At 29.8% G+C, this 22,174-nt stretch overlaps 1 protein-coding gene across 3 annotated transcripts in view; it reads right to left on the bottom strand.

Annotated features, from left to right (window-relative positions):
- Positions 1-842: 842 nt before the first annotated feature.
- The window catches only part of LOC103573131 (solute carrier family 12 member 6), a 63,575-nt gene continuing 42,243 nt past the window's right edge, over positions 843-22,174 (bottom strand). For all 3 annotated transcript variants that reach the window (XM_008552047.2, XM_053741187.1, XM_053741188.1), the window contains 11 exons: positions 14,401-14,495; positions 12,119-12,388; positions 11,764-11,949; positions 11,427-11,662; positions 10,958-11,142; positions 9,977-10,138; positions 8,153-9,591; positions 6,672-6,779; positions 4,730-5,013; positions 4,516-4,655; positions 843-3,759 (listed from right to left, as the gene is read on the bottom strand). In XM_008552047.2, the coding sequence (XP_008550269.1) occupies positions 3,668-3,759; positions 4,516-4,655; positions 4,730-5,013; positions 6,672-6,779; positions 8,153-9,591; positions 9,977-10,138; positions 10,958-11,142; positions 11,427-11,662; positions 11,764-11,949; positions 12,119-12,388; positions 14,401-14,495 (3,197 nt within the window). In that variant the 3' untranslated portion in view covers positions 843-3,667. The remainder of the gene's footprint in view (positions 3,760-4,515; positions 4,656-4,729; positions 5,014-6,671; positions 6,780-8,152; positions 9,592-9,976; positions 10,139-10,957; positions 11,143-11,426; positions 11,663-11,763; positions 11,950-12,118; positions 12,389-14,400; positions 14,496-22,174) is intronic.

The following is a 22,174-nucleotide window of genomic DNA, read 5'->3' as shown; positions in this document are numbered from 1 at the left end:
TATACAATAATGTACGGTATATTACAGTACTTTGGTATTTTACCATGAATTACAGTGAAATACGACAATTTACGGTAATGTACGGCATTTTTACCATAAAAGCTGTATGTTTTTTGTATCGTTATAGTTTTATAGTGCGATAATTCAGTTTATGGTAAAATACCGCAGGTTTGCTACAATTTTGCGGTAAATTATCGTTCTCTCTCTGTAAAATACTGTCTTTAACCGTAAATTATGGTATTTTACCGTAAAATACCATAATTCTTCCGAATACCGTAAAGTACGATAAATTACGGTGATTAACTTAATTCGAATTTACCAGGGAGTGCACTATTTCACTTTACGGTAAAATACTGCAGACGTGACGCAATGTCGCTGTAAAATACCGTAATTTTTTTGAATACTGTAAATTACGGCAAATTACGGTAATCTACTGTAATTCGAATCTACCAGGGCATATGGTGAATTAATGTTCTGCTTTTTTCGTTGGCTATCTATTTAAATTTTTTATTTACAACGTATCAGCAACTTAATTTAAACAGCTTTTGTATATATATTCATTTATTTATTTTTTAAATCGTCATAATATTAAAATTTTTTTGGTTAATTTTAATTAACATTCACGTATAATCTATGCAGTGCCGATTTCTATAAAATATATATTACTCATAAAATATATGGCCATACGTATGGATATTTAAAATATACATACATACGTAATTAATAATAATAATATTTATTTATTTAATTAATTAATCAACGTAATAAAATTATAAAATACAAATCGTAACGATTGACAATAAAATTTAATTATTCAACTATAATATTTTTTTTTTTTTTTAAGTAATTTCATACTTAATAATTAATAGTAATTAATTTAATGATATTAATAATATAAACTATTGATCAGCTCTGCGTTTAAATACTTTGTTTTTGTTACGATGCAGCAGTTAGATTGAATCGTTCGTAGATAAAGTTTATATTGCTTAAATATTTTTACTTACACGTAGATTACACAGTAAAAATTACCCAGTGCCAGGACATCTAGCGGCGATTAATATTTTCAATTATTACCGTAAGTAAAAATTAAATGCTAAATATCCCAAGTACTTGGTAATTTTTTCTACTTAATTAACCGTGTAAATAATTATATATAAATATAAATATTAATCTATAGATATTTATATTTATATAAATATATATTTATTCATATATATTTATATAATCTGATTATTAAAGTACTTTTCAGATTTATGTTAATAAAACATTTTTCACGATGAAAAATTCACGACAGACGAGTTGTAAATTTTTTATTTATTTAAATTAGAACAGCAGGATATGCAAAAATTGAAATTTATTTTATTTATATCTTTACGTTAAATAAAATAAAAATTTTATAAATGATAGTCAGTAAATTGTACAGATTTTAAATGGGACTTGAGTGAATAAACAAAATCGTCAATCGCGATATCTCATTTTTAATTTTTAATTATATATAATATATATTATTATGTTTTTCTGTTTTTTTTTTTTTTTTTATATTATATATAACATACTTTCGAGTTCCTATCTACTATTGCTGTCACTGTGCACTTAACAATCGAGCTGTGTGAGTCCACATAATAATAATAATAATAATAATATTTTTTTCAAATCTCTCATTGTCGTTTAACTGTTAAATATATTTTTAAATACTTTAACACGCCCGCGTGTTCGATTCACGCTCTCTAATCAATACAATTATATTTTGAAATTAATCTTGCTTTTGTATTTTATTTTTTAAACTCATTAACACTCGTCCAAATAAATTTAACATTTAGAAGTTTGTCGTAGTCTTATAAATTATCTATATAATTTTTATTTTTACGCATAATCGTTATTCATTAAGTATATAATCATATATCTCTTTACAGACACGATTAAGTTGACAGGATAATTTATCTAGTGAGTTAAATTTTTTCTACACGACCTTTCAGATCATTTTAGTTTTAGTTAATTTTTTTTATCATATATATATGTAGTTTTATTTTTTTTTATATTTATCATTATTTTTCATTAAAAAGATCACGAAACTATAGTGCCTATCTAGTTATATAGCCGTAAAATCGGGACTATACACATCAACGTAACACGCATGTGTCAATAAATTCATTTATTTTAATCGATCAATTAATTCATTAATTCATCAATCAATCAATCAATTAAACTCTAGTATTTATTTATATATATATATTTTTTTTTACTGGATCAAAATATGTAAGATTCAAATTACTTGATCAGTGTTTAGTAAATTATCAATTAATTAATTAATTATTAATCTCTAGTAAGAAAAGGCGTACAATTTTTTTTATAATTTTATAATTATCATTATTATTATTCTTTATTTTTTTTTTTGGTGCTAACGATACTTCGTCTCGTTTTGACCGATAGGCCTTGGACAGTATTGTTAAGTATCATATATTTATATATTTATAATATAAATATAAACGCGAGATCTGAGATTTAAAAGTACAAAGTCCAAATAAAAGTAATTAATCAGTCACGAATTTAATTAAAATTAATTTTTTTTCTTCTTCTTTTTTTTTTTTTTTAATATTTAATTTTGACAGTTAAATAAAATAAAGTTGCTATTATTTAAATCTAGCTTCCTAAATATACATTAATCAATTAATTATTATTATTATTTTTTATTTAATTTACTTTAATTATCTAACAAGCAGTGACATTACACATCTAACTGTCTAACGACAATGCATGTAGAAAAATGAGCCTATAACATTTTTTAAAAAAATTTTAATTGTCAATTAAATGCCGAAGTATTTAGAAATTATTACTGGCAGTGATTTTTCATAAATACTTCGACTTTAACTGCAATTAAAATTTTTATATATTTTGAAATTTTGATTTCCGTTTCAATTAGATATATTAAGAATTACATTTTTAAATAGTGTCTTATTTTTTTTTCTTACCAAGGACTAGCTCTCAATCTTTTGCGGTACTCGGATTCAATTAATATTTTTTTAAAATTTAAAATTTTAATTTTTAAGTTGATAATGAAAACCAGCGACGGTTTATCTATTAGCGAAATTTATACTCGATTAAAGGAGCAAGTTACTCGTGACGTCTAACGAAGAGTGCGTACCTACCATTTGAATTTAAATTTATTAATATTTTTTAATACTTAATACATTTATGTAGATTGTTAAATTTATTATTAATTTTCTTAACGTCCCTTAGAATCCACCAAAAGTAAACTTATCTATTGGCACGTAACTTTGGCATCGATAAGTTGTTAGAAAACCTGGACGTCACGAGACCAGAAGGTAAGTCCGCTTCAATGGAATCTCCAACTCGTCCTCGTGCGATAATTGTTATTTTATTTATTTACTTAATATATACGTCGAGCTATGTAGTAAGAGTCTATTCAAAGTAAGAAACAAACGCAATCCGTAGATTATTAGTTAGTTAATTAAATTTTAAAATGATAGTGACGCAGCAGAAACGCGAGTTATGCCGCGCGCGATGGCACGATATTATTAATATGCGACATCCAGTTCTTATTGATAGATCTGAAATAAATAAGAGTGTGAATGACGTCGTGGTGGTGGTAATTGTCGTACAAGTGGTGTTGATGCTTGGTATTATTATGTATTACTGCCAGTTCACTTCACGAGTACATTGTGATTACTTCACGGCCTGCTCCGTGCACCATTAATACTTTTTCCAGGCTCTCAGTCAATACTTCAAGGAACTCCATATCTATTTTTTTATAAGTCAAGAAAAATACAACTCATTAAATTTTATAATAACTATCATATATGTGTATGTAACAGATCCTTATTTGAAATACTTGTTAATTTTTATATGCTGGCTATTAGATCGATATCGACAAAAAGAAATTTATAAATATACTTAGTATGAGATTTTGAGAACTGAAAAAAAAAAGTCAGCAAAAGATTAGTTTGGTTTTTGAAAAATTTTATTTGTATGATACTGAAGTTAGCCGACATCTAATAATTTTTTGATTTTTTTCAAAATGATAAATTATAAAAAAAAAAATATTTGAAAAAATTGCGCATCTAGTTTTTTTAATTTTCTACATGTGCATATTTTTAGTTATTTGTGTTTTTTTTGTAGGATCATTAATTTTTAAGATATCATTTAAATAATATTTTTTTTTTGAGAAACTTAGACCATAGATTTATATATGATCATGGAAGAAATTTTTGGACATTAAATTTTATTAAAATCATCTAAATACGGAAAAGAAAAATGAGCATTTATAGATGGAAATAATTTTCTAATTAATATTTATATACTTGGTTTAAAATTATTTCAAATTTGAGTAAACTGGAGACACGATACTTTTTTTTTTAAAATTAACGACTTGTAAAAATTACTCAAAATTTTAGGTTTTCCCTATAAATTTTATTTATAAAAAATTTTTATAAATAAAAATTCAAAACTATTTCAAATAAAGACTATTTTAAATAAAAATAAAATAGTTAAGGATACAATTGGCTTCTCGTTCAATTCTCGTGTCTTTTGGTGGACCAGGTAAATTCAGAATAACCAATTGAGCGTCATGACTCTTGTTAACGATTATTTCATTCAATTTAACAGCAGTGTGCATGCGTCTCACGTCATCTTGGTCTCTGAAACAGAAAAATGAGCATAAATTAAATCTATTAGATCTAAGGAAAATATAAAAAAAAAATGAAATAATTACGGAGTGTTAGGTTTTTTGGTTGTCGATCCAGATGTATCATTTTCCTTGGTTTCTTTATCGCTTTTTTCTTTAGCGTCCGGTTTAGGTGATCCACCACTCGCTGATTTATTGTCTACAGCATCTTCAACTTTTTCGTTGCTCTCGACAGCATCAGCAGAGTCCTGTGTCGCAGATTTGTCCTGCGTCTCATCGATTCCATTAGGCTGCTGTGAGTTTGGCTCCTGGAATCTCACCTTAGTCGCAGTCTTTACATCAATATGGTGATGGTCGACAACAGCTTGCACCTATATTTTTTTATCATAATAAATATTTAGTGATAAATTTATTTAAAACTTAAATAAATAGTGAAATGCTTCTATAAGTGAATCAATTGTGTATAATGATTCACTTAGCACGATAAGCTCTTATGAACGCCAATAAAAATTCTATATAAAAAAAAATATCTATGAAAGCCGGGGCAATGATTGTTTATGCCAACCAAGCTGTAAAAACGTTAACAGGACTCAGGATTAATGTTGTAATAACTAATTATTTATAAATAAATATATTTTTAATGAAATTAGAAAATGATTCTATAGGCTGTAAAAATTGGGAGTGAACTCGGAGTGACTACGGAGTTTATTTCAATTCAAATTCATTCCATCACTCTGCACGGAGATCCAGTTTTACTCACAAAAAGTAAAATTTATTGGATATTTTTTTCCATGTGTATGCGTAGTAAATAGGGAGTTTGTTTTTTCAGTGGAGTAATTTTGGAGTGATGTGGATTTTATTTAAATCTGCATTCATTCTGATTCGGAGTTTTAATATTTCACTCCGAGGGGATTAAATAAATAAACATATGGAAAAAAATGAAGTATATAAATTGAGAAACGCCGAGTAATGTGATAATCAGTAAATACTACACTGTAAAAATTTTTGGTGTAAAAATGGTTCCCGAGGATTTTACACGATCTACTAATTGACGGTGAAGTATTTTTAACACGGTATGAGTGTTTTCTTTCACACCGTTCGGTGTTATTAGCTCAAATACTGTCCGATAATAACTAGTATATCATTATTGTTATTGATGTAGATTAAGATAAAATAAAAATTAAATGCCTAGTGTTAAAGTAATAGAGAGTTTCAAATAAATAACTTATACATTTAACACCGTGCGTCGTATAACTTTCACACCAGCAGTGTTGAAAATTTCATCACCACACCGCGGACTCAAAATTTTTTTACAGTGTATCGTTCTAAATAGTTATTCCTTAATTTATAATTAAAACGTAAATAATTATAAGATGAATATTTAAATGTATTATCTATGCAGGAAAAATTAATATCTTAACTTTAAAAATTTTAAAATATTTAAAATTTATGACACTTATTATAAAATTTATTATTTGGAATGTCCAAATTCCGATTTACACCCAGGCTTCGGGTTAAAATTTCAAACACTAATTTAAAAAATTTTTTTTTTCTCCGCATTCACTTCGGGTTCACTCCGCAAATTTTTTGTGCATAAAAATACACGGAACGAAATTTGTCACGTCACTTGTCACGTTATGTAAGTCTATGATTATGGATTATGGATTATGGTATATAGTGTAAAATTATATATTAACAGTACTCGTTTTGAATAATAAATTTAGTGATAAATCATACTTGGTAATGAGGATAATGAAGGTTAATTAGGAATTAAAGGCTTTGATGTAGGAAGTTGGGGTTCTATCTGACAAACCAGAGGTAACTTTTCTTCGGTGTGTACCTCGTTGAATTCCACCAATGTCGGCACCTTATCCGTGACGAGCACACAACAAAGAGATATATTCCTATCAGTATCCATCGTTATTTAAATAATTCATCACGTTAATTATTAATTATTATTTTATTTATAATTCAAAATTATTTTTAAAATAATCAAGTTGTTATCAAATACGTAAATTAAGATACTTACCAATCCTTGTGACTCTTTTTTGTTTAGCTGCAACTCGCGTAGCATTTGATTTCTTTGCTCCATCACTAGTGTCCGCTCAACTGTGTACGCTGAAATATCTGAGTCCATCTGAGAAAGTTTTCAATTATTGTTTAAAATTTCAGGGAATTATTTGATTTATTCAGAGGACGATAAAGCGAAATGAAAGTCTTTAAAAAAATATAGTAGATATAGATAGAAATATTGCAATAAAGTTTTAATTTATTCTACTTTGTACGGAGTTAATTTATATTTATTAAAATATCGGAGTTCGATTGAAATAAATTCAAGTCAGTTTAACAATAAAGTTGGAAAAGGCAAACTTCGCTGTAGTTAATTTTGTGGAATTTAATTTCATTAATTATTATTTTGTCCAAGTTAACTTAAACTAAAGTTTATCGAAGCAGCAAACGTTAATTCTGCTTGAACTATGCCGATTTTTTACAGAGAAGCAAATAAAATTTTAAGTTTTTATACTCGAAATATTAAATATTTTTTGATAGATATTATTTTAATTATTGACTTTTTATTTACAGTATAGATAAGAATTCATATTTCTGCCACCTCTGGTTAATTCTAGTATTTTCTATCAGATTGTCAAATCTTGTTGAAAATAAGAAATAAATAAAAGTTTTGAATTTTAACTTCAATGCAGCCAAACCACAGGTTCAAATTATTTTTTTCAGGTATAAAAAAATATTTTACTAAATCAGTTTTAATTCTAATATCTCATTTCGCTTTACATTTTTTTTTAATATATATAGAAACTTATTTTTCAAGTCTCATATGAAAATTTGTTACTTTAAGATGTTTTAAGAAGCCTCTTCACAAATCAACGCAATAAAAAATTTTTAAGAAGTCACTCGCAAATTTTGAAAAGTAAAAAAATGATTAATATTCGGAGTTTTTATTTTTGTATTTTTTCTTTCTCGTGGTATCAATAGTTTATATTGTAAAATTATGACTATGCTGAAAATTTCAACCCAAAATTTAAATATTCAAACGTCACTCAAGAATTTTTAATGTTTCCGAGTTCTGCCTTTCGGACGTTTTCGAGCAACTTTTTAATATGAATAATAAAACCTCGATTTTTCTACTATCAATTTGTATCATAATGATCAAAAATATAAACTTGCTCAATTTTATTGTTTAAGAGAATATTCAAAATTCTTAAGCGCCGTTCGAAAATCTATATTTTGAACTAAAATTTTCAGCGTGGTATTGATTCTACTAATAGAAAATATTTCTGTCACGGGAGGGAAAAAAGTTATTAAAAAAAAATCAAAATTTCAATCATTTTTGGTATTTTCAAAATTGGTGAGCGACTTCTTAAAAATTTATACGGAGCTAACTTTCGGAGAGACTTCTTAAAATATTTTAAACCAACAAATTTTCATATGAGACTCGAAAAAAAAGTCGGTTTTTTCGGGCCACTCTAATATAAATGAATATAAATAAATTACCATTTCAACAATTTCAATTTCACCATCGATACGTAGATTATACAGTAATTTTTTGAGATCTTTCTTCATTTGTATAGAATTATCTTCCATCTGTGCCACCGTGAAAATACGCATTTTGCAATTCTTCCATGTGCGGTGTTGTTTAAGTAAGAAAGGCAACAGCATCAGTAATCCACCGTCGTGTACAACCCACCAGACATCAATATAACCGACAACTTTTTCCGTCGAATCCGGGAAAAAGTTAATACCTTTGGGTACGAGTAAAGCCATGCGTGACGTAGTTACATTGCGCACAGATTGTATAAATACACGCCAAGTATTTTCGTCCTCAGACTGACGCCATCCGTATGGCCAACCAAGTATCACAGTATTGGGTTTCATTCCACCCAAACCAGTTGTCTGTATCAGCGCACTAATACCATCAATTGTATTTCTAGCAACCAATGCTTCGACAAAACCCTTTACTTTTTCTTCATCAGCAATTCTACGTAAATTCTGTTTAGCCGCCAATGCTTCACCCGAATTTTTAGTAAAGTCCCCTGGTATACAGCTGACGCAAATGGTTAATCCACGTCCGGCCTTCAATTGACTTGCAAATGCAAATAATTTACGATATTTCGGTACCAATGAGTCTGTCAGTTTTACGAGAATGAGAATTTGCGGCCGCCAGTTTTTGGTGTGAGGTGGACCTTCCTCTAATTTAAGGAGCGAATATCTTGCTGCTGATAATGCGAGACCACGTATTCCATCACCCCATTCCTTTTCAGCGCCACGGTACTCAATATATTTGTAGATAAGACCGGCCATTCCCATTGCCAAGAGTGCGTAGTACCAGCTGGTCATAAACATAATAGCGATGCAAAGTGACAGACCAATGAACGACAGACTCCAGTGGTAATATTTAAAACGTGGCCGCCAGTTTGGTGTTTTCAATAGTGTTTGGAGTGCACATGCCAAGTTAACGAACCCGTAACACATCAGGAAGAACATTGACAACAATGGAGCCAGGTAATCAACGTTACCCAAAAGTATTCCACATTGGCAAATAACAATTGTCAGTAAAAGTGCTCGAGTTGGTTCACCGCGGCTTGATGATACGGCAAATGGTGTCAAAAATGGTATTATTTCGTCTTTCGCGATGGCTTGAAGCAAACGCGGTGCACCAGTTAATGATTGCAATCCAGCGCCGAGGGTTGATAAAAATGAACCAATAAGAATGACCCATTGATTCGGCCAAGCTATGTTTGCTACAACTAATTTACCACCGATACTCTGACCGAACTTGTCACGTAGCAGTAAATTGTCAACTGTACCCGCGAATAGCAATACGGTTGATAGATACACTGTTGAGGTTGTTAATATCGCGCATATTGTACCAATGGGAATTGATTTTTGGGCGTCGGCTAAATCTCCAGAACGGTTTGAACCAGCCATTATACCTAGTAATTTTAAAACATGCGTTCATTAATTATTATTTGCTTATAGGAGTTGAGCAGAATCATTTCTTTTTTTCTGTCGGCTTATAAACAAACCCCAGGGATTTACTTTGATTAATGAGTTGATTAATTTAAATTTCGGCCATTAAAATTTGTAATTATATTATATTTGTCTGATAAATATAAATTTTGAGAAAATATTTTTCTTAACAATAATTTAAAACTGTCTGCTTTGAAAATTCGTTACTTTTTTATGAAAAAAATGTATTGTGCATTATTTAGAAACGAGATCAAAAAGCTTTCTTGTGAAAACTTTAGTAATTTTCGCACAAAAAAATGATTTCTCAGTATAATTAGTTTAAAAAAAAAAATTGTAATTGTTAATTACCTGTTACAGAAGGAAAGAAAATACCAATAAGAATAGTAAATGTAGTTGTTAAATCTGTTGGTACGAAATTGAATGTTGTTGGTGTCATTCTGTCAGTATCTACTGGGTCGGATCCATAAGCGACATATTGACCTTCTTCTTGAAAACTACCCCATAAGTTTTCTAAAAAAAAAATCTTAAATGTAGTATTTCGATGACGGTTTTAAATAAATTGTAAGCTAATAGCTAATCAGAAAAATTATAAACTGTAAAAAGTTGCGGAGTGAACGTAGAGCGGATGACTGCTTATTTATTTAATTCCCTCGGAGTAAAATTCACTCCGAAGGGGAGTTTATTTTAATATTAAAATTTCGAATCGGAGTGAATGCGAATTTAAATAAAATCCAAATTACTTCGTTGAAAAGACAAACCGTCCTTTTTTTGGGTAAACCACATAACTACAAAATTATAATTTTTTCAGAAATCGGTCAAAACATCTATTTTGTTACACGTACGTTAATGGAAATATTAAAATTCAAAAGTCGAACATTCTGTTGTAATTATTAAAATTTGAAGCTTTTTTACGCATTAGCAATACTTAAGAATGTTTTTCACTCATAATTTTAATTATGAAAAAAAAAGTAAATACGAGGTTTATCTAAAAAAGACACGAAACTCTACTTGTTCCATCTGCGGAGTGATTTTTTGTAAAAACTCATGTACCTGAAGATTTCCGGCTGACGTCCGAAGCATTTCAGAAATATAGATCCGTAAATTTTTTACTTTTCATTTTCGTTCTGCGAAAAACGTTTCGATCTTTAGGTACATAAAAACTCCAGAACTCCGAGTGAATTCTAATTTAAATAAAATCCGTAATCACTACGAATTCACTCCCGTTTTTTTACAGTGTATTGTAACAAGTTTTAATAAGTAAAAAGTTATTAATAGTGAGATGTTTTGGTTAAAACTATTGATCATCTATTGATTAGGGGTTTGAATTACCTAGAAAAACACCACTAGCAAGTCCTTTGATACCATTTACAATAGATACATTATGGCTGCTATAATAATCATCACACACTTGGGTCGTTTTATTACAGAAAATATCATGAAGCTGACCAGATTCATTTTTATAACATGCTGTTATGGGAATATCTTTGAGCAATCGTTTACCCAGCACGCAAATCCTGATAAACAATCAGAATATAATTATTTATTAACCATACAATTACTACTTATGATGTACATGATAAGGTGACAATTAAAACGTTAATAATAAGCCGTACGGTCGAGGAACTCGGGTTACTTTTTTTCTCATCGACCTAGTGCAGCTTATCCGATGACTTAGTAATTTTCAACTTGACATTATAATGAGTTATTATTATATAAAGAATAAGTAGACTGAGAATAAGATGATGATGATGATGATGAAGAAGATGGAAAAGGAGAAGGAGAATTAATGAAAACGTACTTGAGAGCTTCATTGCCGTTGATATTAGTAAAGAGTCCAACGTATACTGCGATGATAGAAAAGATGACACAGGCAAGTGCGACTCCAGCAAACTTGTTGACAAATTTAACACCGATAAATACGATAGTACCCATCACCATTAATAACCCAGTACCGTAAACACGGAAATTGTTATACATTATATTCGGGTCCTTGGTAAAGTCTCCGAAGATGCTCATCGAGGGTGCCATGTATGTCTGAAGTTATAATTATTATAAGTTAAAAGTGTAATTAATTACATTTGTAAAATTAAATAATTTATGGTGCCATTAAATATAAGAGGATTTTAAGTACTTACTAAAACAATTTCAACAGCTCCAATAATGTACATAGCGGCAGCTAAAGTCGTGCCCGTATAAAATAACATTCCAACGGCACCACCAAATTCTGGACCGAGACTTCTTGATATCATGAAATATGAACCACCAGCTGGTACAACACCATTTGTTGCTATGGCACTCATACTTATTGCTGTCAACATGGTCTTAAAAAAAATCCAGCCATCAGTAATTATTAATTTTAACCGTAAATAAAGTTATAAATCACGACAGCTGTTAAATATTTAATCTCAATAAATGGCGATTAAATTTTTGATATTTGTCGTTATTTAAGTTATTAAGATAAAAATGACAGTAATAATATAAATAACTTACGACAGAGCAACAGCAAAGGACGATAAGAAATCCCTGAATAGCTCCAGCAGTACCAACGACCCACGTGAGACGGATAAAGAGAATGACACCGAAGATATTCTGGATACAAGGTAAGAATACACCGACAAGTGTACCCATACGTGCACCACCAGGAGCACCAGCAGGTGGCGGTGATTTAGCATCAGGGTCAGTGGCAACGGGGATCGTGTTGCTGTAGCTCGCCAAATTATTGAGTAAAGTGGTAATGCGCGGTCGATTGTCCAGGTCTTCCTGTTAAATATCAAAACCAATTTTCCATCCATTATTTATTTCAACCCATTAATTTACTAATAGTCTCTTAGACGCAACGCTCAATATCATCTTATTATTTTATACCCGTCTCTGCTCTCGCTCAACTTTCCTCCTCTAGCTATTACCTGCTCTGATACCACAAGGCTCTTTCGTATACCTATATATATGTACCAAATATATAAACTGATAAATTATAAAAGCTAACTACGGTAGTACGTACAACGATAATCTTATTATAAGAGAGAGAATTTGAAATGCTCAGCACGTTGTTGCAACTGCTATTGCTTGGGAATTTAACGCGAACCCATAAAGTTTGTTCTTTAAATCTTTCCGAGGTAATAGAAGAGATCAGATAACTTTTGAGTTGTACTTGTGAGAAATTTTTTTTATTTTACTTATATTCTTTTTCATTACGTTTTTTACTACACCACTTTGTTCGTGATGCGAATGGAAAACTTTTACTTCTAATTCTGATGGAACCGGCGGCTGGTGTAGTGCTAAGCTTTGAATATAAAATCAACGAGGGTATTCACGTAAATTTATCATCAGATAATTTTTTTTTTTCAACTTGTGATTACACACGTTATAGAAATTTTTTTTTCTACCCACTAATTTCAGTTGTTATCGAAGTAAACAGTTTCTATATATATCTAAGGAGTTTTCATTCATTATTTTTTTTTTGTTGTTGCAAAAATAAACAAAAAAAAAAACGTTGAGAGTTATGGCATTATTTATCCAAGTCGTACAAGACTTTTTAATTTAACGTTCATGAAAGTTTATGAAAAGATGACAGCTAAAATCTCTTCATTGGATAAGAACCCGAGTTTCCCGAGAAGTTATTTTAGTTTTTTTGTTTTTTAACTTACTAGTTATAACAAAAGTTTTTTTATGATGATATAAAAAAAAAAAATTTATGTATTTATGATATTGATATATTTTTTATTTCAAAATGAAAACCACGTAGTCATATTTTTATAGATTTAATAACGAGATATTTGACGTTTTTTTTTATTTAACGTGAGAATGAGGATGAGGATGCGGGGAATTTTATAAAATTTGATCAATAAAATATAGATGAGAAAAATAGTGGTTCGAAGGATCGGTTGATAAGAAAAAGTGGGCCAACGTATAAAACACGTTGAGATGAGAAGAGTGCTTCATTAAAAAACCAACAACTCGACTTCTCTTAATTGTCGCTCGGCTCAAGCCCTTCAGGCAATCCACTGTGTGCCTCCTGGCCCTCCACTTTACTTTTTTAAAGCGAAGTAAGCTTGCGAAAAATGTATAAAAATCTATACTCTTCTTTTATTTAAAGCAAAGAAAAAAAAGAAAAATACAAAATAGAAACAGAAATAGAAACAAAAAAAGTAAAAGAAGAAAATGAAAATAGAGTAAAAAAAAATTCTATTGAATATTTATTGACCACATTGTGAATGCAGATATTTCAATGTGAGACAAGTGGCATTGGGAATACGTTTGAAATTTAAAGAGACGGCATCACAAGAGACTTGAAGAATCGCTGATCGAAGTCAAATACTTGTCTCTCGACCTTAACTTTATTCTTTTATAGCTTTTTTATTTTTTGACAGCATCGGTTTTTTTTTAACTGCAGCTGCACTTGCTAAGGTTTCAAATAAAAAATTAATGTTATTAATATAAAAAATAAATGATTTAAAAAAATATATTCATATCACGGTCAAAGTCCTGGACAGTGATCTGTCTGCAAATGATTTTCTGTCCACTTGTCTCTTAAGTATACATATAAATTTATCTCGTGAATAGTACGAGTGGAATTCTGCCAATAACAACAGTATTTTACTGAAAATAGTTGATAGAGTGGAAAAAAAATAGCAATGATATATGTAACTTTCATAGAATATATGCATTTATATATTATAGAGTTTGTAGGGATAGAAAGTGTCTGTGGGTATGTTTGAGTGCAATTGAGAGTAAAATTTAAAAAAACAATATCTGTATATATATGTACTTACGCTGTACAAGTAAAGGTTAGTCTCATATCCAGGCTTTTTCTCGGAATTGCCACCCCCGACAATGGGCTCGCCATCCCCAGCGGTACCGCCATCGCCTGAAAAATATCAGAGAAAATTTTTTTATTAACCTTGACAGCATAATACACTTACGCTCATACATTTGATATTTCACGTTCATTTAATATTTCATTCCATTTGCGATATTTTTAATCAAGTTATAAATATAATTAAAATCTAAACATACATGTCATATTTTATATTTTTCAAGGGAATCAAGTTATTTTTTAATTATAACCATCCATTAAATTTATTAAAAATTTATATAAATAATAGATGACAGAAAATGGATGGATTAAATATTTTTTTTTTGAATTAAAAATTTAATTTTTATCTATAGAGTATATGTACAATTTAAATAGGTCATGCGAAAAAATATAAATTAGAATTTTCAGGAAAAAAAGAATAAGTGAATAAAATGTGTTTCAAGAAATTTAAAAAAGGATTGCAATGACAAGATGAAAATTCTTTCGTATAGTCAACTATAAAATTGAATTTGAATGAGATGGAACGTAATGCTGAATGGTATTTGCCTGTTTCTTACAGTTCAAAGAAGTTTAAAACCGCAAAAATTTCTTAGTTTGTAGAAAAAACTTTTTTCTGTACTTTATTTCACTTTTACAGCCTTTCAATCCACCAAGTAAACTTTTCTTTATTGTAAAAACGTCTTCTGTAACATCATACGGAGACATTTGAATTCTAAAGTTGGTCCTTTTATATTTTATATTGTGCATGAGAATTTGTTAGATAGAAAATTCAGACTGATAGGGTGGTTTTTCGTGATAAGAATATCATCAGAGTATAAGATATATGGATGTAAAGTACGCCATGATATAAGAGAAGATACAAAATATGTGGAAAAATGTAACAAATAGACATTTGAAGGACTTGATTCTATAGTTAGTGGGTTGGTAACGCCGACAAAACGTACGCTCGTGATAATAGAACAAAACGTGAATGCGTTTTTAACAAAAGAACTGCAAATGAGGTCAACATGATTTCCGTCAAAACGACGAGATGAAGTCTATGTTCTCTACGCGACAGCTTCTTTTCTTATATTTTATCTCTATCACTATTTCCATCTCTACTTCTCTATCTTGTTTGTTTTTTTCATTTTTTTTGCCCACATTATGTATCTTAAAGTATTCCCAGTTATCTCTTTAATGCAAATACTTAAAAGATTTCCCGACGAACAAATTATACAATCGCACAACTGTCGCACTTTGTAATTGCATCTCTTCATTATTCCAACCCTCCTTTTGTTACTCACATATATTTTACAGACCAGAATTCAAATTATCATCAATTTATTGAATGTCACATTAAATACTTATAATTATTCTAAATGCAATAACGCGAGGAATAGTAAATAAAAATAAATAAAAAAAAATTGTTTCTAGTTTCATCTCATTTTTCTTTGACAATATTTACCTCGAATAATTACAATTAAGCCAGCAATATTTTATTTTTAATATTCTCGAGTACTTGAGATGCTTCATGGAAAAAAAATGAAGAAAACGTTTATGCAATCTCTTTACGTCACTAACTTGTTCATTTAATGGTTGAAAATAAACCATTTTTCGTTTTCAAAATGAGACAAGTTTCTCGTAAACTTTATGTATATATAAATATATACAGTATTATATTTATTGTTCTATATGCATTGGTTTAAATTTATATATATATATATATATATATATATATATATATATATATATATATATATATATATATATATTTGAGTAGCATATCGAGCTACTCTCATAGCGCATATACATTTTATTCAGTGCATGAAGAAAAGTGTGTTATGTAATAGAACTTTGTTACCGCTATGCTGAAAAGTTTTTCGTTGGGTATTGAGACCTCAGGTGACGCTAAAAACTTTTATTTTTTAAACCCAACTTTTATATGGATCTTATTGTTAAAGTAACGATAACAATTGTACAGTGAGATTAAAAATGAAATTATGAATCTTGACTTTCAATAAATTAAAAAGTCATTTTCATATATTTTTACTTTTTAAAAAACTTAAATTCTGCTAATTTTAAATCTTCTAAATATTATTACTAGAGCTCAATTATCTTTTTTTGTCTAGTGAGCTTATAAAATATATGCTCGTAAATAAACAAATATAAAAAAAATTTTAAGTGAAAAAAAAAAAAAATAAGTTAAGTACAAAATAAAAATATAGTTTTGAAAGTTGTTGGAAAGCACTTCTCTTATCAGGCTCACCACAACAGTTACTACGGACAATCGGGATTATCAGGCAGGTCACCGGTGACTGTGCAAAACCAAATGTAAAGTCTAGGAAGTAGCAGAGGGAGTGGACGAGTCTCATGGATGGGATTGGGTACGAGAGAGGGCGTCGATGGCAAGCCAGAGTACATATATACATACATACATTTATATGTACATATATATAGCAACCTACATCTACCCAGTACCTAAACATATATACAAAGAGAATAGTGCTTGGAAATTGCGCGAGACAGGGTGTGGCGGGTGAGGCTCGGAAAACTGGGTCGGTAGGTCTTCCGCGAGGAAACGCGAATCATCAAGGGTGTGAGAAGCCGAATTCTTTGACTATGTTAGTATATATATACACTCATATATACATACATACATAGAAAATAATATGACTGTATTTGTGCGCAAAAAGCTTCTTCTTTTCTGGAGTATAACAAGGGAGCTTTTGGCTTCCTAGACTCCCGTAAAATCGATCTTCCTACTCCAGCATCAGTTAGCTCTTGGATCCAGCATTTACTGGCAACCAACATCTCAACCTAGTACCATCTAATGTCTAACATCTTTCTCTGAAAATCCGTATTATGCTCCGGTTATTCTTCGATAATTCAATCAGGCTCTACAAGAGAATTTACCCATCCATGGAAATCCCTTGCGGGTTCACGGCCACACAAATGAATAAAATAAACTAACAAGTATCTATATATATATATATATATATATATATATATATATATATATATATATTTTACTTTGTATATGTATACTATACTCTTAGTAGCATGTGACATTTTATGTTGTATACCGTAATGAGAAATTTACGCTTAGCTGCATTATACAACGCGCTAATACTCACAAATAAATGGGCCAGTGATAATTATTTACATCTGTTACTCCTAATTCCCTTAATTGCATATGAATATTAATTATTATCATTATTATTATTACTATTGACATTCTCGGTGGTTAAGATTTAATAAGAATAATTCATGTTATAAATAATTAAATTCAATAACCAAAAAGCTTATGAATAAAATATTTTTTATGAAAAATTCACTTTTAAATTTGAATTTTATGTCTGTATTACATCAGATTATTTATTAAACTTTTTTTTTTAATATTATCATAAAAGGTAACTTGAGTAAAAAATGTCAGATATGGTTACATCAATATCCATATATCAATAAATATATGAATATATTATTTATGTAAGGATATATAGATCTCATAAATATAAATGTAACCATCGGATATATATATTTGATATTAAGACATAATAAAATCTAAAATATGAGCATGTCAATTTAATAATTATTATTACTATTTACCTCTTACTTATATATAGACTTTTATTTCATTGGAAAAAGCAAAAGAGTTGGGCGGAAAAATAGAGATAAATAAAAAGTGACAATACGAAGTTGACAATAAAAATGTTGATTGCGGTGAGTAGCGAGCTGATTGGCTGAGCAATATTTTTACTTAACGATGTAAAAGATATTGGAACTAGAGCTTTATAGTTTAGGAAAATATACGTCGGTGTAAATGAGTGTGAAGGGTAGGTGTGTGTTTAAAGCTCCAGGCTCTCACTCCTTGACGTGACCTTTCAATTATCCGTCCCTGAAACTGACACGCGCGCGACGGTTCACCCTCTTGCAATAGCCTAGGAGACAGTAGACCTAGAGAGACGACTGAGTATAACTGAGGGAAAGGAGGCAAAAGGGATAGATGGTATATGAGGAGGAGACAGAATAGTGAGTGAATAGAGAGGGTGGACGACGACGATCGATCATTCGATCGCTCTTGCAAGCTCTCCGAACGAATTGGAGCACGAGTGAATACTTGCCGACGACCGTGGAGGGGCTTCAAATTTCTCTGTCAGCAGGTATATAAATCCGCGCACATCTTATCTCACTTTTACATCATTGATGTTGCAATGTTTTTAAATCATCTTATTCTTTAATATTATTATCATTTACACAGTTGGAAACTTCGTGTATTGGTGTTCAAAAATTATTTGGTTAAATTTTTTGTGCTGATTTTCAACTCAGAAACCTGTTAATTAACACAAATCGTTTGTGTTATTTTACTTTGACAGGTTTTTTATGCTAAATGATTAGAAAATTTTGAGTGTAACAGATTTCTTGTGTTATTCGAAAATTAACACAAAATTTTTGTTGTTTAGTTAAACACCCGCGCGTTTCTTCATTACTATAACCAAGCAAAACATTGTCTGCACGGAAACTTGGATCATAAAGTCTTCCCAGAGAGTAAGTTGCCGCCGGGATCCATCGGAAATTTTCGGTTTGTAATGATAATGTGTGGGAACAGCGTGAGATTAGACTCGTTTTCTAAGAGTGGGGGTTAAAACTGACGGTGACTTAATCTCACGGAGGATTTTAATTGATTTACAAGTAAATACAGTCATACATAACTTTCATATTTTTATGATTAGGTTCAATAATTTTTATATTCTCGTTTTACAGGAGAATAATTCATATCTCCGTTTTTTAGAAAAATCACAAAAAATCAAACTAATTGTTAGCTAAACTCATAAGTTGTACCAAGGGTAGATCAGTATACTTGAGTTGGTTAGGTTATGCGCTTATATTTATTAGATTATTCTAACATGAAACGTCTGTTAAATTTACACAAATTTTCTGTCAAAATAACAGATTTTGTGTTCAATTATGTAACAAAAAATTAGTGTTAAAAATCAACACGAACGCAATGTGTTGACTTTAATACAAAATTTCTAACTGTGATACAATGCTCTAAATATCCGTATTCTATATACATATATATATATATATATATATATATACATATTTCTTTTATTAAATCCTTTTGTTCCCTACTAAATAGCAGTTTCCGTTCTGTTAAATTTATTTATGCTATTTAATTTTTTTATTTAATTGCTTTGCGCGACCATCAAGTACTCTAGTATAAATAAAGGAGCTCTGTGATATGATTTATATTCTTATAACAAATTCATTGCACGCCCACAGACGATAATGACAATGCATCATGGGAATCGCGTTTATCATCAACACAACAGACACAATTTATTTCAATTAAAGTTCGTGACCTTTTTTACGAGAATATAATTCAAGTGATGAGGGAATACACACTGAATATAAATGATGCAAATTTATACATATATAACTATAGATAGCTGGATGGATAGGAAAAAAATAAATATGCGATTGAACAATCTCAAGTACTTAGGAGAAAAGCTTTTCGGTGTTCATTAATATGTATCAGGATCAGCTTTCAATCAAAACAACAGATTCAAATTGCTTTTCAAAGTGATTGCTCTAAAAATAAAAATATATAAAACAACAAATGGATTAAATTAAATTAAAGCTTCTGTACAATTCTAAATTGATTCATCATTTAAATAAAAATGAATGATAATAAAAAAAAAAAATTATTAGCAATCGAAGCAAATACTATGGATACATAAAATTCACTTGACTTGCTTTGAAAACAATGTAAATTAAATAATTTAATGGATGAGCAGATTTTAGAAATTCCAGAGCGCCAACGGTAATTGACAAACTGCAGCTATGCACAAGTTGATAATCAATTGTATTTGACAAAATGATACGGGCTATTGGTGGAATTATACACTTGAATTATATATACTGCTATTTAGGAATATAGTGGTGACAGTTGGAAAGTGACGGATAGAGAAACTACTAATCAACATTGATGTTGATGTTGCTCTAATATCAAGACTCGAAATTCGTCAATGGATTAGATTCTATCACGATAGATAGATTGATATGTACAGATAGAAGCTTTGTGTTATTCACTTGTCAGACACTCATACTTGGTAACACTCAATGGTATGTGTATAATATAATGTTTAATTGTTGATGGAAATACGAGGTCACAGTGTCACACATGCAACTGCCGTAATTGCACATTGTATCTCGAGATAATTACAACCAATGGTCAGAGTACTATTACTTGTATGCGAGGCATTGTCCTTTGAATAATTACTGTTAAAGGTAGTTTACTGTCGACCGACAATTTTACTACTGTCAAGTGTAATTCTAAATTTATTTCACGTTATTAACTGTTCATTTATTATTAGTCGTTATATTGTTGGATTTACTATTTTTTAACTTCCCGCTGAAAAGTTTAAAATTTTCAAAAAATCAAATTCGTTGAACAGCCCATATAACAATCTTTTTCAATTTTTGAGCAAGTCTGCTCTCAAGATTGATAGGTGCCAGTGTCTTCGTTTACGTATGTGTCTTGCTGCAGATACTTGTGATTAGATTTAAATTGTAAGCCTAGTGCAAGCCTTACACAAGAAATTCGTGCCAGATTATCACTCAATTCTGGAGGAAGACTATGGTTGAAAATAGTTGCGCATGACTTGCTCAAGATCTGCTCAAGGCTCAAAATTGATCTTGAACCTTGAGCAGATCTTGAGCAAGCCATGCGTAAGTATCTACTGTAAGTTATACTGGTGCAAGAAATGCGTCAAACACTTTTTCATCGCGCCGTGTTCAAGGTAACTGTAATACTCTTGCGTACGATACCACGAGCAAGACATACACAAATCTTGACATAGGTTTCTTGATACACGATCTTGCGAAAGATACATACATAGAAAAAGACACTAGCAGCTAGGAGTCTTGCTCAAGGTACTTACTCCAGAATCTTGCTCAAACACATGTTACTAGGGTGATTGATGGCAGTTTTTTTTACTTTAGTAGGTAAAAAACTGTGTCGAGTGTCACCTTGAAAGTCAAAATCGGTTTATTATTTCAAAAGATATAGCTGATATAAAATAAAAAAAAACGAACGATGTACTCCATTATTTTTTTTTTTGTTATGGTTCATTACTTGAATTTTCACAATGGAGGATGTAAAATTACTACTTTTGGGCTTAAAGAGCTCAAAAATGTATTAACAATAATATTTTCGAGCTGAAAGACTCGAAAATTGCGGGAAGTTTTAGGACAGGCCCACAGAGTCAGACAGTTTTCAGATTTTTTTTTATGTCTAGTAATTAAAATTAATCTTTTATTATTTGATTATTGATTTAGCATGAAATTAAAATTTGTTCGACAATTACATTTGGTGTTTATTGAATTTACAGCAGATTGTAATACGGATTGTTATGCATGAAAATGAATTGATTATTAGAGAGTAGGGATGATTATGAAATTGAATTTAGATGTTTACAGAACTTTGTAAGCAAAACTAATTAATTCAACTAAAATTTGATAATAGTTTTAGGGATTATTGAATACGTGATCAAGTATTGCTTTTAATATGTTATTGAATTTATTTGTAGTTCAAAATTATTATTAAATTTACCGTTATGTAATTATTGTGATAGTTACTTAAGAATTGTTGTGTAGATTCGGAATTAAAATAGTTAGACGTATTAAGAAAATGGATTTAAGCTACTGTATAAAATTGTCATAGAATATTTATCGATGTATAGTCAGTC

Source organism: Microplitis demolitor, chromosome 8, assembly GCF_026212275.2.
Source record: "Microplitis demolitor isolate Queensland-Clemson2020A chromosome 8, iyMicDemo2.1a, whole genome shotgun sequence".
Classification (NCBI taxonomy): domain Eukaryota; kingdom Metazoa; phylum Arthropoda; class Insecta; order Hymenoptera; family Braconidae; genus Microplitis; species Microplitis demolitor.
The sequence above is the reverse complement of the archived record's forward strand: the minus strand, read 5'-3'. Positions and strand labels throughout refer to the sequence as shown.